The sequence below is a fragment of the Sceloporus occidentalis genome, unplaced genomic scaffold, assembly GCF_023333645.1.
Source record: "Sceloporus occidentalis isolate IW3139 unplaced genomic scaffold, rSceOcc1.0.p SCAF_5, whole genome shotgun sequence".
NCBI classification, from domain to species: Eukaryota; Metazoa; Chordata; class Lepidosauria; order Squamata; family Phrynosomatidae; genus Sceloporus; species Sceloporus occidentalis.
In genome coordinates this window covers 18,648,886-18,665,339 of record NW_028316985.1, presented here as the reverse complement: position 1 = coordinate 18,665,339, position 16,454 = coordinate 18,648,886, and the positions used below count along the sequence as shown (strand labels likewise).

The 16,454-nt window shown below is 38.6% G+C and overlaps 1 protein-coding gene across 6 annotated transcripts in view; it reads right to left on the bottom strand.

Moving 5' to 3' along the window:
• The window catches only part of LOC149311722 (voltage-dependent calcium channel subunit alpha-2/delta-4-like), a 204,090-nt gene that overhangs the window by 122,878 nt on the left and 64,758 nt on the right, over positions 1-16,454 (bottom strand). For all 6 annotated transcript variants that reach the window (XR_016281488.1, XR_016281490.1, XR_016281489.1 and 3 more), the window contains 6 exons: positions 16,128-16,214; positions 14,095-14,166; positions 4,181-4,242; positions 2,557-2,624; positions 1,383-1,428; positions 22-119 (listed from right to left, as the gene is read on the bottom strand). Coding sequence is in view for 3 of the 6 variants with exons in the window: in XM_089527755.1 (XP_089383881.1) it covers positions 22-119; positions 1,383-1,428; positions 2,557-2,624; positions 4,181-4,242; positions 14,095-14,166; positions 16,128-16,214 (433 nt within the window). In the remaining 3 variants the exon portion in view is untranslated. The remainder of the gene's footprint in view (positions 1-21; positions 120-1,382; positions 1,429-2,556; positions 2,625-4,180; positions 4,243-14,094; positions 14,167-16,127; positions 16,215-16,454) is intronic.

Genomic DNA, 16,454 nt, shown 5'->3' with positions numbered 1-16,454 from the left:
TCTCCACTTTTTAGCACTCACATTCTAGATCAGCTTCTTCTCCTGTAAGGAAACGGATCACAGCTTCCAACTGGCTCAGCTTTCTGTGATCTGGATCAATATCTGTAATGCAATAAATCCTAGGAAGGGGAAGGAAAACCACAATTTAGATGTTTCCTTGAGCTACCTTTCTGTACTAACATGACTTATCTTGGCAGATCTACATGCTTGTGACCAAACATAAACTCCAGCTGGAACAATCCCAGTGTACATTTCAGAACCTAAGACAATTTCTCTGGTTAAATCTGTGGGCTCCCATCTTGTAAGTTGCATCACTCACAGTAATGGAGAACTGAAAACATCTCCCATAATTGAAAATGGAGTTCAGAGCAATAACCATCCCTTGCACCCAAATCAGTGTCTCAAGTGTGAATGTGTGAAAGAGAGAGAGAAAGGCTGATAATCTGTTTAGTTTAGATAAGAACAAAGAAGCATAAGATCCAATACTGACACCTCCTAAGGGACACTCCAAAATCAATCAATCTGCAGATTTTTTTAATTTTATTTTAAAATGGCTAGGCTCTGCAAAAATTAAAAACAACATAATGCAATTATTTTGAAGGATCAATACTATTGCATAAGAAACAGCCTTCCAAGAACACATGAAGCTGTCAGATGAAACCTTTCATTTATGAACAGCAACTGTTCCTTTCCTTGAATGCTGGCCCTGTCTGCATGGGCCAAATAAAACATCATCCTTCCCTCCCATGGCACCCAGTCCAAATATGTTTGGCCCAAACCCTGGTTCTGGTGTGAATTGTCCAGATGATGTCTGGCCAGTTCAGCACCAAATCTACTCTAATATTACCCTTATGACATTTTTCAAAGAAAGAGACCTTTTGCTCTGAATCTTCCTAGAAGATCCAGAGCCCTTCATTGCGATACTGGGTGGCTTTTTACAATGTTTCCCACAGTGCCACCCAGCGTTGCTGGTGCTGTTGTAAGCCTCTCATTCTGAAGTTAGAATAAGGCACATAGCCATCTGATTGACAGTGGGCATGTTGTTCTGACGTCAGACAGAGAAACTTGTCATGTGGCAGCAGGTGGCACAGTGGGACATGCATGTGAACAGCCATTACAATGTAGATTCTAAGAAAATGGTGGGACTTTGAGGCAGCTCCAGGCTCAGAGTACTCTGGGTTGCTCCTGGACTATTCTGGCCCATGTGGACTGAACCACTGTTAAAACTTTAACTGGAATAACCATTTACATATTAAACAGGTGTCCTGCCACCAAAGATGGCCCTTGGAAGCTATGGAACTATGTTTTCTTAATTCTTCAATGGTGAACATTTAAAGCCAAGCAGCAACTATTTCTCATCATTCCAGGATCCTGCCACTTACCACTCATTGGCCAAGGTCAAGTCTGGCTGCAGCAGATCATGTAAACCTGAAACCAAAGAGCAAATAATACAGTAAAGTCATATTTTGTCACACCTTTTGTAGACTCTTTTATTTGCTGAACATGTTTTGTATTCAGTGTTTTCCCCTGAGGGTGAAACATGAGGAGGGTTGAATTTTTGCAGGGTGGGAACAGGAGAAATGGGGATGACAGATGATACCTCTTACTTTCAATCAATAAAGATTCAGGCTGAGGGTGAGGATATATTCAAATCACAATGGAGAGTCCCAGGTAATAGTGGGAGGTTGGGGCAACTCTGGGGTCAGAATATCCTGGGCTGCTCTCTGAGTATTCTGGCTCATGCTCTTAAAAAATTAACTGGAATAGAGTTCTAGTTAAATTTAACTGGAATAGAATGAGGTACCAGTAATCTCTTAAAAAACACAACTTGCCCTGTTCTACCCACAGAAGATCTATGTTTCGTAGAGACACACAGTAAGAAACTTCCTTAGAGCCACATGGTTTAGATATGACATTAAACCAGGGTTTGTAGAATTTGGAGTAGTCCCACTGAATGGGTATTTTTTTTAAAATGTAGAAGAACAAAATGCAGAAAGCTGTGCTACTTTTTTCCTGATGAAAGCTCTGTTTAGTTTGAGAAAGAGATCAGACATGCATTCCATTCCAGATTTTAGGGTTTATGCATGAGAACTTATGTATAACAGTCTCCAATCACACAATTCTAGAACAGATTATTGGTGTAAGGGTAGGAAGAGGAATTCACACCAAAAAGAAAAATTAGCAGCAGACGTCCAAACTGGATAAATACTATTGCTTTTACAGACCCCCTGCAAAAGGGCCATTCAGTAGAGGACTGCCCTTGCCAGTCTTGGCTAGAGGTTTGAGTATTGCTGAAGAGCATACCATTTTAGGAGGGAATGCCTTGGTTTAAAATGGCCATATTTTAGTTTTATTTATACATTTTACTCACAAATATATATGGTTTTTCCAAAGTATGTATGAATCAAACTTAAAGTATTTAGTAAATCAATTTCTGCTATCAAGCCATCAATTAAAATAGGGAAATCAAGGGGGGTTGATAGGAGGTTCAAATAGAGATTACGTAGGGGTTAGATGATGAGACACTGCTTGCTGAAGGTGTCTCATTCAACCTACCTTCCTCCACTGAAGTGTTCCCAAGCAGAATGTATTCACCATGCCCTCGTGATAGAACAACTCCCAGACTGTGGTTTGGAAAAAAACCCAATGTTTTCTAGTAAGAAGACTCATAAAGACCTACATGACATTAGAATCCACTCAAAGAACATTGCTGTTAGTCTATAGGAAGAATTGTTTTTTTGCATGTAAAAAATATTTGTTTTCATGGAAAATTAGGGAATTGTATTCCAGCTTCATCTTGTCACTGCTAGCCAAGTATTTTTGTTTCAACTTGAGAGAGCTGTCCCACCTGCATTTTCAACGGGGATAGTCCAGGAAGGTCTGCACCACATGCTATTTCTCAACATGTTATCTGGCCCTAAAACAGGTCTCCTCAGACATTACTCAGATTACAATGTGTCATACACAGAGTGGAGGCTATAGTCATAAATAACATGCCAGCACAGCTCAAGTAGTAGCTGACTGAAACAATTTTGGTGTCTTCACAAGTGTTGAATTCAGAGACATAGCTGGGTTAGTCTCAAATATCAGTATGCAAAGGGATCTTGTAGCATCTTTGAGACTATCTAACTGAAAGAAGTTGTAGCATAAGCTTTTGTAGACAAGGTCTTCTTCCTAAAATCATGGAGGTGTAGTAAATATTGGACGACAAATAAGATGACTGTGCAGATGGTTCTTTGTTGCTAGTCCAGATAATCTGGGCAGTGCTTAACATTTTAAGATTAGACATGCTGGAGCTCAAACCTGCCCAAACCACCAAGCCTTCCACCTTACATGGCCTTTACATTAATCCCTGCTGTATGGAGGCAAGTTGTGGTCACCTTTTAAAAGATGCCCTCCAACTAAATCTTGGCTAAGAGCTACTAAATTCTAGTTTGATGTTAGTGATAGCCAAAGGAGAGGAACCATTTGAAATTTTATTTTATTCTCCCTTGTTGATATTGCTTATTGACTTCTGCTTACAGCCTATGTGTCTAATAGTCCTTTTAGTGACTGCACATAAATATAACCAATAATATAGTGGGACAAAAATGGAGGGCCACCTTTTTTTTCCTCACCAGAGACAATGACATCATCTCCCAGAACACAATTTACCAATCCTTTGAATGCCAAATAAATAGGTTTATCATCTCAGTAGGTGGGTAGGCTACACTAGGAAGGCAGAGAAACCTAGCACATAAACTGATCAGAGAAAATCAGAACAATATTTCAGGAAATGGTATAAATTAGTCCCCATGGAAACACATCCCAGTGTTAGCACTCTTTCTTTTTTGCAGGTGAATGGTTCTGTCACTGACAGCCCTACTACTCACAGAAATGTGACAGGAAAACCCACACATTATTCCCCAGATATTGCTTGGGAAGGGGGGGGGGTACAGAGTACTGAGGTCAAAGGAAGGCTAGCTTTCACAGTGTTCCTTATTTAGCGAGATTAAAACAAAGAGATCCCTGTTAAAGGGAAGGTTGGTTAGTGATGATTGTATCTTGTTGATTCATATGTAGGATTTTCTCACTTGAACTATGCCTATCTCTCAAAGCCAATATCAGTTTTATTAACAAATAATCCCATACCCACAATATAAAAGCAAGCAGGCATCCTCCAAAGGGTCTGTTCACTCACCTAAAGGGTGTGCCACTGATATCCGTAAAGAAATAGTCATTAGTGAGGAAGAGAACCCGTTTCTGGTTGGAAAAACAGAAAAAGAATAAAAATCCAGTAAGGTACTTCCCAAAAGGCCCATCATATTGCAAATGCAGAGAAAGGCTAAATCATTTTACAGATACACAGACAGAGCAGTATGTAGTATGGTTAGAAGCAGAAATGAAGTTTGTTTTCTAAGTGAGACTACTGATCATGTCTAAGTGGTACCTGAATTTCTCAAGGGACATCTGCCATCCCTCCAAAGGGCATATTCAGCCATCTAAAAAATGGAATTTTCTTATCCAAAGAACTTCCATGCAGAGAGGTTGTATTTTTCTACACCAGATGGGAGCTGAATCCTGGTCATGGCAAATGCATTAAGTAATTCCATCATATGGGTAGCAGTCTCTATGGTTAAAGAAATCTTACTAGATGAACATCTTCTACAATGTTTGCTAAGAGACCTACTGAGTTCAGGAAGACTGAGTTGTGAGTAGGAATGAGATGCATTCATCTAAAACTACACCCTTAACCAATTAATTGCTTAGGTTTTAAGAGACTAATTAACTAAGCCTGAATTAAAAGCAACACAAATGAATATGCCTGATGTAAAGCTAGGAGTATTTTTATATTCCCAAAGTAGACTTCCCTTCTGCCATCCACTTGGAGAGGCCTGACCCTGCCTGGTCCAAGTCAGGTTCTGACTTGTCAGCCCTTGAGAAAACTATGACACAGATATCTGCCTCATAGCAGAGGGCCCTGGAAAAAGTCACACTTCCAGAAAGAGAGAATGGGCTCCCACAGTGTGCTACAAACAGTGCTCCAGGTACCCATGCTTACTAAGGCAATATGTGCTTTACTTAGCTCCTAGATGATATGCAAACATGTCACACAGCAAGCAGCATCATTCACTTGTATGAGAGAAGAGGGTGGGAGTTCTTCTTGGATGGTACCTTCTATCCAGTTTTTCTAAGTACTTGTATTATATATATATATTTAAAGAAATATACTGTCCAATTACTTAGGGCTATCTTTTTAGCCAATTAGATAGTTTTTATCTGACTGATTAAATCATTAAATATCACAATCTTATTCAAAATGCGTGTATTTTACCATGTATAAAAGACAAAATGTGATTTCTTAACCAGCTGGCACACTGTCTTATCACGTATAATCTGCAACAGAATGTGTCATCCTCCTGTGATTTATAGAAACCAGTTCAACAAATCTGTATCAGTAAGGTACTCTCTGAAAGCTTATGGAGAAATACCAATACATGTGCAGGCAATTCAGCAAACATTGGTCATGGGCCTCGTAATTTAAACTCTAAAGTTTTCTTGGGTCCTTTACAGATGGGCACCCTAGTACGTACTCTGTATGTACTAGGGTTGCCTGGGGGCGTTTCTTCTAGACGCCCTCAACCCTAGTACGTACAGAGTACGTACAAAATGGCAGCGCCCTGTCCACATGGGCACCGCCATTATGATGTCATGGCCGTGCCGCCTCCAAATGGAGCGGTGCAGACGTGACGTCCTGGCACCGCAGAAGGGCGCCTGTGGTGACCTTTCCGCAGCACCAGAAGGAGCTCCATTTTGGAGCTCCTTCTTGGTTTTGTGTCGCTGGAGCAGCCTTTACACAACTGCGCCAGTGACACAAAGGAGAAAGGGACCGACTGGCCCCTTTCTCCCTTTCCCCACCATGTTGGGGGGGTCCTTGGGGCTTCAAGCCCCAAGGACACCTCTTTCCAGACCACGGGGAAGTGGCCTTTTGCCACTTCCCCGCAGCCTGGAAAAGCAGTGGATCGGGGCCTCAGGGCTGCCGCTGTGGCAGCTGAGGCCCCGATCCATTGAGGAAAGGGGCGGGTACAGGCCACCCCAAAGGGGCGGTCTGTAAACTGCCATAGTTACCCTTACTACTTAGACATATAGTCTACAGCTCTTCAAAGCAGCTGATGCTTTTCAAAGCAGCAAAGATGTGCTGGTCTCTTACACTGGACCACTGTCTGTGACACAACAGCAGACAAATTAATGACAAGAAGGTAAGCAGGCATGCTGAAAGATAGAGATCCAGGACATTATAAGAATATCAGAATGAAAATTTGAAAAATTTCAAAGTAGGGATGGGTGAACAACCTTGGGAATACACTGAATATTATAATCAACCACTCCTTGAAGGAATTATCTGAGTATTTATATTTATGGCTCAAAGTCCTTTCCTGCCTGGTAACCACTTCCTAAGGAAAATAAATATCTCACTCTGGGAAGTGGGTGGAAAGCCACAGTGACAACAAAAGAGTCCAGAAAAACCTTCTTTTCTATGTAGAAACTATACTGAGTGTCAAATCCACTGCAGATTATGGAGCTTGTAGTATAAATGTGAGAAAGAAAGTTTGAGAAATAGATTTGCAGATAAATGATGGACAGAAACCAGGGACACAGTAAATGAGGAATGCAGAACGATGATACCTGTGACCAAAAAGGAGAAGAAACAGTGGATGACAGACAAAACACTCCAAGCAGTTAAAGAAAAGAGAAGCAAAAGAAAAGGGAGATAGAAACACAGTTAGATTCATAAATGCTATTGTCCAGTGATTAGTGTGCAAAAAAAGATTTATTACAATAATCAATGCAGAGAAATAGAAATCGACAACAAAAAGGAAGGACAAAAGACCTCTTCCACAAGATCTGAGAAATAAAAAAGAAATTTAAACAATGGTAGGGATGCTCTATAATCAGAAAAGAAACATAATACATGACCATGATGAAATTAAAAAAAAAGTTGGAGACATTACACTGAAGAGCTATACAAAAAATATAAAGGTCAAATGACACATGGGACAAAGAAACTATGAAAACCCCCAAATTTAGGAAAGAAAAGTGAAAGTCACAATAAAAGCATTTGTGAAGAATAAATCACCAGGAACAGATGACATTCCAAAAGAACTGCTACAATCTGCAGAGACAAACTCAAATATAGTTTGAACTAAAATATGCCAACAAATACGGAAAACAAAACAATGGCCCAAAGACTGGAAGTGATCAATATACATTCCCACCCACTAAAAGGAGATGCAAAAGACTGCAATAATTAAAGAAATATTGCACTAATTTCCCATGAAAGTTTCTGCAGCAAAGACTCCAACTACATACAGAGTGAAATATCCCAGAGGTGCAAGATAGTTTTAGGAAAGAAAGAGGCACTAGGGATCACATTTCAAACCTATGTTGGATAATGGAGCACATAATGGAATGGCCTGCTGGAAGAGATCCAAGATATCATCGATCTTGACGGCTTTATGAGGTCCTACCCTTGTTGCCTGATACATGGAGAAGAGTACTGAAGATATTGTGGATGGCCAAGAAGACAAACAAATGGGTCCTAGAACAGATCAAGCCTGAATTCTTCCTGGAAGCCAGGATGACTAAATTGAGACTGTCGTACTTTGGCCACATAATAAAAAGGCATGAATCATTAGAAAAAACAATGATGCTGGGAAAGGTAGAAGGCGGTACAAAGAGAGGAAGACCACATGTCAGACAGTTAGACTTCATCAGTCTTGAGACTACGGGACTTGAGAAGGGCAGTCAAGGAAGGGAATCTTGGAGTCTCATTCACAGAGTCACCATGAGTCAAAGTCGGCACAAGGGCAGTTAACACCACCAACAAAATGCAAATGTATCAGTCCTTGAAGAAAAATATATTTCTTACCCAAGGAGACCTTCTTTTGTCCACAACTATCAATCATTAACTGACAAGTCATCTGCTATCAATCCAACCTTTTTCCTCAAAGTGAGTTTCTTTTGTCTGCAGGAAATGATTAGCAGGTAGCAGGCAACAAAGGTGGGACCCCAGTTCAGTATTTCAAACAGTAATTCAAGGAAATGTGTTTGCACAGTCAAGCACACCTGCATGGAATGGTTGACCACTCAGTGAGGAGACCTTTCCTTGTAAGACAATCTGTGACAATAAGAAACTATCTCCAAAACTATCTCTAGTTTGCTAGCGGCACTCTTTTTGCTGGAGAAACAGGGAGGCTTAGAAAGGAAAGACCAACTAGCAGCAACATGCCTGTGTGGAATGTGCCTTGGCTCTGCTCTAATTCATCAAGCACTGCTCTCCCAAGTAACTTGGTTGTGGCAGAACTGCACACCCAACAGATGGGCAAGTTGGAGGTACAGATGGGGGTGGGGTGGAGACATGGGAGGGAAGGTGGCAGACAGTAGGATGATGGTCTGTCCTTGTGGCTATTCTCATTCCCGCTGCAGCCACATGAGACTGTTTATCCCCTTCCCTCATCCCATCCCTACCCCTCCTTCTGCCCATTAAGCACTAATCTGCAGTGTTCTGGAAATCCATCTGGCACAGTGACAGCAGGAATCAAGGGGACTCGAGGCAAAAGCATCCATGCTTCATAAAGACAGCTTGCTGCTGTAGGGGAGATTTGTGACCTGGCTGCCAGCTGAGTATTTCAAAAATATCTCAGCTAACTTCACTGACTGGCCAAGCATGGCCAACCCAATAACCCTCAAGGGAGCTGCTGCCACATAGACTGGGTCGTTTTCCCATCTTACCCTACTCGATTGGAAAAGGAGAAGGCCTGGCCTCACCCACTAGATCTGATTCTGTCTATTGCATTTTGATCACTGTTAATATTTTATTTCTTTTGGGATCTCTACCCTGCCACACAACATGTATCTTACAAATACCAATAAAGCCACAACAGAAAAAAATATACTGAAATACAGTAGTCTTCTAAAACAGCATGGATGTGAGACAAGAGAAGTCACCATAGGTACTAAATATTTACTGAATTATTGAGAAGCTGAATTATTGAGAACAGAGTACAGTGGGTCTTTGGTAACCACTGGTGTTTGGTTCCAGAACCCCCAGCGGATGCCAAAATCTGTGGATGCTCAAGTCCCATTGAATACAATGGTGTAGTAAAATGGTGTCCCTTATATAAAATGGCAAAATCAAGGTTTACTTTTTGAAATTTATTTTTAAAAATATTTTCAAGCTGTGGATGTTTGAATCCACAGATAAAGAATCCGTGGATATGGAGGGCTACCTGTATAATAAAAATTCCCCTGAACATCTGCTGGATTGCAATGTTCTTAGTATGTTTCCTAATAAACTTTAGGCTTGAGTAAGCAGGGAAATCTAAACACTATACTTTTATTGATGGAGCCTAAAATTGCATTGGCCAGGTTTTATCACACATGCCAGAGACCAGGTGAGTGCAACCCATCTGCATCCCAAACCTCAGCCACGCTTATAGTGCAGCTATTCAAAAATGGAAGACTTCAGCTTTTGAAAATCAGATGAATAAGCGCGGATGAGGTCCGGGATGCAGACAAGTTGCACTCTCCCAGCTGCTGGCACATGTGATAAAAGCATTATTAATGTGATAATTTCCTTAGTCTCACCAAAATACCTTAAAGGCACTGAACCGTATCTGACCTTGGAAGCTAAGCAGGCTCAGATCTGGTTAGTACTTGGATGTGAGACTGCCAACTAATACCAGGTGCTGTGGAATATATTTCAGAGGAAGGAACTGGCAAAACCATCTCTGAGCATTCCTTGCCTAAGAAAACTTTATTAAATTTATATGGTCATCACAGCTACCTGCTGAGGATTCTTTAGCTGGAAATCCTCAATGGCCCATGGGGCCTTTTCTAACTCTATAATACTATGATTTTCAGTCAGTCAGTGACTTGAAGGCACATACTCCCCCTTCCTCTCTCTCACACAGCATTCTCACTGGGTTACTGTGAAGTTAAAATGGGACTTGAGGAGAAATTCTGATACTAAAAATAAGAGGGGAGGGAGAGAAAAACATGTGGCATGTGTTTAAAAATCAACATAAAGCAGATGGGAAGGGGGGGGGGGAGCCAGAAAGTGTTCAAAAGACTGCTACTTTAGTTCTGTTGTTACATATCTAAATAGTATATTAACTCTATATGTCAGCTGCCTTGGAAAGGTTTCTTACCCTGAAAGGTACCATAGAAATTATAGTATTAATGAATGAATATTTTTCGCATCTTATTTTTTTTGTTTGCTAAAAGCATTTTAGATTAAGTAAGATTCTCTTGTATTGCTAAAAAAATTAAGTTGCACTTTTATTTCTAGACAATTTATTTTTATGTCAAAAATATCTGAATAAACTTTTTACCAGATACTATAATGACAAGCCACTGAAGACAAAAGTAAAACATAATATTGTGCCTATTATTAAATGGGGAGAGAACTTTTGTATCAACAAATGATTTCCCCCACTCCATCCTCTTCCAGTATTGTTTTTCCTAAGTGTTCATATTAATGATGAAGCATATATAGTTTATATGGTACACACGGATTTACATATAGGATTAGATCTGCCTTTTCAAAATCTCATGCCCAATATTAATGAAATATTAATTAATAACTATAATTAATGCAGGTTACGAGATGAGTTAGCCTTTGCATATGGGAGCATTAAAGAACTGTACGTATAAACTGACAGCAGACAAAGTCTGAAGTATTTATGTGTGTCTGTTGAGGAGAAAGAGAATGCAAGTTGGGAATAAAAAGGATCTCCTGTGAGATTCATTGCTAACCTTTAAAATAAATTTCATTATTATCTGTGAGAGAAGCAGAATACAGAGTTAGCTAATTAAATCCATGGAGGATCCAGAATTGGAAAGAAATGTGTGTCATTCTTCAGAAAAGAAATGGGTGTGTGTGGGCTCAAAAGGCTAGTTAAGCCTGATGTATTGGCTTTACCCTTGACCAAAAATAAAAGAGTTACTGTTACTAGCACTGGGGTGCCTTTCCATGGGTTACAGATTTATATATTATTTCCAAAACCAACAGAATCTACTTAATCAGAGGTGTGTGTGTATGTGTGCATAAGACAAGGAGAACTGATCTCTCTCACTGAATAATTTTTCTGCTCTCTTAACAAAAACAACAGTCTTTCTCCAGTCTCAGAGTCAGTTTTTTAAAGTGGATTAAAAAAAAAATCATCCAAAACACAGTTCATAATGAGCGAGAAACCCCTGAAGAGCAATACGGTGAAAGAAGGCACAGACTGGTAAGAGAGAGCTAATTAGGTGTCTACAAATGTCACACAGCAATTAGAAATGAAACATTGCATTGTGCTTGTGGAGCCTTCTGAAAAATAACTGAACTGCTGCAGTACAAGTGTACAAGAACTATTTCAGTTCAACAGTCAAATTGGGTGATTTGTGGTGGGAGTATTGTTGCTGAAGATTGGGTTTTTTTTAAAGGGGACAAAAACTTCCAAACAACAAAAAGCAAGCTTGATAATAAATAAAAAATAAAAATAAAAGTATGCTGACAGGTCATATTATAATAAGGAGGTGTTCATTAATTAATTAATAACATAAATAAATAAAATAAGCAGGATTTCAACCATCCAATTTGACGCAGAGGTTTTGATATGGGCAGCCAAAGGAGACCTGACAGAGCCTATCCTTGATCTTTAAAGTTTTATTTTGACAAATATGAATTGTATGTTGTTTCAAAATAATTATGTTAAGACATGGAATAAAATTAAGAAGGATATGTTAAGATGGGAGAAATCTTATCTATCATTATTGGGAAGAATTTTGGTGATAAAAATGAATGTGTTGCCTAGAAAGATATTTTTATTTCAGACAATATCTCTTTTGAGTACTGATGTACAATGCAATGGCAAAAAGATATACCCAATATATCCATGATTGTATATATCTAAGTTTGCATGGCAAGGGAAAAGATCAAGAGTTAAATATAAAGTATTACAAAATGGAAAGGAAGAGGACGATTGGGCTTGTCAGATTTGAAATTGTATTTTGCAGCCCGATGTTTGATTTGGATGAAATAATTGTGATGTTGAGAAATAAAAGACTATTAAGAGTTGAAATAGCATGATCTGTTTGGATGGCATGGATATTTATGATATCATAAAGTCAAAGCTAATGTAGATTTTAAAAATCATTTTGTGAGACATGCTTTGGAATAGGTATGAACCCAGGCTGTGCCCAAAAATGCCACTGTAGGTCTCAGCACATAAAGCTTTTTATAGAAGAGAAACAATAGGTAAAAAAAGATGGCTAATGTATCCAAGCCTCTTGAAAATTTGTCAAGGGGAAAATTAAATTAAATTAAGAGAGCAGTTAGTAGAAGAGAGATATAATTTTAAATGGTTTTCTTACTTACTGTTATTGGAAATATTTAAAATTGATAAAAAGATTTATGGTTTTGAACAAAGTAAGTAATTTTAAATGTAATTGTGTACAGATGATGAACATATAATTGCTAAAATGTATAAATGTGTGTTGAAATTTGAAATGGAGGAAGAACAAGTTAAAGAGTGTATGATAAAATGGGCTAAGAATTTTGCTTGTAACATACAGATAGATCAATGAGAAAATATGTGGTCAAAGGGACTTAAATTTACATTGTGTTATGATCTTAAAGATATTGTATATAAAATGATGTGTTGTTGGTATATGGCACCAGAGAAACTGTCTAGAATGTATAAAGGATGATCTAATGTTTGTTGGAAATGTTACCAACATGGAGGGACATTTTACCTTATGTGGTGACCATGTGAGATAGCTTTTGAAAATTGGATTCAAACACATACATTAATACAGAGAATTTTAAAGATTAATATTCAACTAAAACTAATTGGAACTCTCCTCTGGGGATTTATGGATGGACAGTTGGAAAAGGGACATGGAAGATTACTTCATTATAAAACCATGCCATTAAGACTGTTGTATGTGCAAAGATGGAAGAAACCAGCATTATCTGTTATGGAAGAATAGTTCTTAAAACTGATAGATTTGGCAGAAACTGACAAATTGTCTGATTTGATTAGAAAAAGGTCATCGGTGACATTTCTTAGAGATGGGAAAGCCCTTATAGACATTTTGCAAAAAATGGGGAAATGATTAGGTATCTTTGAATTTTGATGATTAGAAAGAATAGGCCACTGATAGTAGGGAGTATGTTCTAAATTTGGAGAGATAAAATTGAATAACAATATTCCTGTATAGCCATCCACTGGAAGATTGGAAATCACCTTTTCCTTTCTATTTTTTATACTCTATAATATCAGATTTTTGCATTTATCTTTTTTTCTTTCTCAATCATTGTAATTCTTAATGTATTTCAAATAAAGATTAATAAAAATATTTTTTTTAAATTAGGAGAGATATTTACATATATGTAATACTTACCCAAACTCTACATTTGTGTACTACCTAAATTTAATCTCTAGTTTTGCAAATGTAGATCATTCTATCAGTGTATTTTGCCAATTTATATTACCTTTCATTTCTGTTCTCTCTCTCTCCTAAAGAACTCGTGTGTTCTGATTAGAGATAGAGAAAATACTAAGTAATTAGAATCATATAATTGGAAGAAACTACAAGGGCTATCTCCAAAGATCTCCTGCCTCCAAAGAAGGAGACTCCACCACACTCCAAAGCAGCATATTCCACTGCTGAACAGCTCTTATTATCAGGGAATTCTTCCTAATGTTTAGACAAACATCTCCTTTTCTTTGAACTTATTGCTCCATGTCCTAGTTTCTGGAGCAGCAGAAAATAAGGTTGCTCCATGTTCAATATGACACCCTTTCAAATATTTAAACATGGCTATCAAGTCACTTCTTATCCTTTTTCAGCTCCCTAAGCCACTCCTCATAGGGCATGATCTCCAGATTTTTACCATTTTGGTAAACATATGGGTTTTGAAATTTTAATACACACATAATTTATTATCATTGCTATTTTTGCAGGTTTATGTGACTTTGCTTTTATTCTGTGCAAGCTGAATGGATCATGTTGCACAGAACGGATCAAAAGCAGGCAGGACAACAAGGAAACATGAATACTCACTCCTTTATCTACCGGCACCTTCACATCCATTGAGAGGTAACCTGTTTCTCCGTTTATCATTTTTGTCCGTAGCTGCATAGGGAAATATAATATCTCCATTAATGTCTTCAACTGGATAAAACCTTAGGTACTTTTGATCTGCTGATAGTTGTAGTTTGAGCTAATAATGGTCACAGTCTGAGCTGGTAGTTGGCTTGGCCATGATCCTTGTCACACACACTCCCCCAGCATTTTTCAAATTCATGCACATTTAACATACACCACCCTGCCTAAAATACATTATGTCTGTTTTTCTGTCCCATATACACCCCCTACTCTTCACGAGGAGGAGGTATTAACTATATAGTTCCCACACACTGCTCTCTTCATGTAAATTGCTCTCTCTCAGCTTGCAAAGCAGTTGTCTGGCATGTTGAGGGAGCTCCATTTTCATGGAGGAAACAGCATGTGGGAATGGTATTCCATATGCAAAGACATATCCACTGAAACCACACTCTATGTCAACCTGTAAAACAGTTATTTGGCAGTGTGGGGAAATGTAATTTACATGGAGAGGTCTGCACTCAGGAAGAATAATTTCCAGACAGTTTAATGTCTGAGAGAGTTGTGCTCCTCCTAGCAGGTCAAATATCTGAACAGTGGGCTAAGGGAGTGTAATTTTCAAATACTTTTTATTGGGTTTACACATAAAAAACATAGACAAGAGACATAAGCCAAGACAACAACATCAACCAACAAAACACAACCCTGTTGCTCCCCCTGGATTATATACATGAATTTTTGTACTCCCCTACCTAAGACATGAATATGTATCTTTTGTGTACTTCTTGATCAGTATTCTCTACATTTACTCCTTCCCATGTGTTTACAAGGCTAAACAGTTATTTCATATTTCAAAACTCAAAAGCTGCTTGACTTCTCATCCCTCCTTTCTTCTTAAGAAATTAAGATTAATAAATGGATTCCAATCTTTCAAAAATTTGTCTGATCATTTCCCTCTAATCATAATGGATAGTTTTTCCATTTCTGCCAACTCTAGCATTTTTAATACCCATTCTTTTTTGGATGGTGTTTCCAGGTATTTCCATTTGCTGGCATATATAGTTGAATTAATGGTTGAATGGTGAGTCCACAGGTAGGTAAATTCCATTGATTCAATGGAATCAGCAACAGGATTCCAGTGAAGGACTCATACTCTGTATATTCATGTACATGTGCAGTTTTAGATTGTCTTGTTGGGATGTCCTACTCTGTATGTTTGTTGTTGTTGTAGTTGTTGTTGTTGTGTGTCTCTAAATCATTTTTTACTTATGGCGTCCTTCAGGCGAACCCATCATAAAATATTATTTGTATATTTCTTCAGAGGGGATTTGCCATTGCCATCCTCTGATGTTGAGAGTGTGTGAATTGCCCAAGATGACATAGTGGGTTTTTATGCTAGAACAGGGAATTGAATCCTGATCTCCAGAGTCATAATCCAACACTCACCCCACACCGGCCCTCTACTCTGTTTGCTGCCATCTTTAATGTTACCCTCCAGGTAGAAGCAGGGCTTTTTCTGTGGTGGAAACCACTCACTAATGGAGCACACATGGCAAAGCACTTGCTTTTCTCTAGTTAGATTATAAAGACATTTGTCTTTCAGCAGACATTCAATCATACATATCTTCTAACACTTCACAGATGCCAAGCAACATCAGAGTGTGGTTATTAGGATCAAATGTTATTAATGAGGAAGAACACACAAGCTAGGAGATGCTGCAGCAGTTTGCTTTTGCCTGTGCCTATAGGGAAGGGTGAAATTCTGCAACCTCCTTTCCTTTTTTCCCTGCTGAGTGAACTAAGTGCAAACTCATTTGGCACTCAGTTTACAGCAACTGAAATAAGACGAGGACAAAGGGGGAAAGTGAGGAGAGAGAAAGAGAGGCATTTTATAAGCAGCCAAAAATTGGAACTGAAGCACATGGAGGATATGATCCTATTCCCATAACTTGTTTTGAGAAAAAAGCAGCCACCCCACTTGAGGCACTTACTGTTTCATCCACATCTTCCCATTCTACCTCAGAAAGGTCCACACTGTTATAGTTTGGTTTGGGCTTCAACTTCTTCCCTTCTTTATACTGGAGTTTAGGAGAGAAGCAGAAAAGCAGAAAAATACCTGAAAGCTCTTGCTGCCTAGCAAGTCATTCACTCTCTAAAATATAAAGATGATACTCATTGCTCGTAGCTTAACTAGACAATCATTGGCCTATAATCTAAGGACTGTTCAAGCACTATTACTTTTTCACATAGAAAAAAATAATGGGCTGATATGAAGGAATGTATGAGGAAATTGTATAATTTGCCCATCATTCAGATCA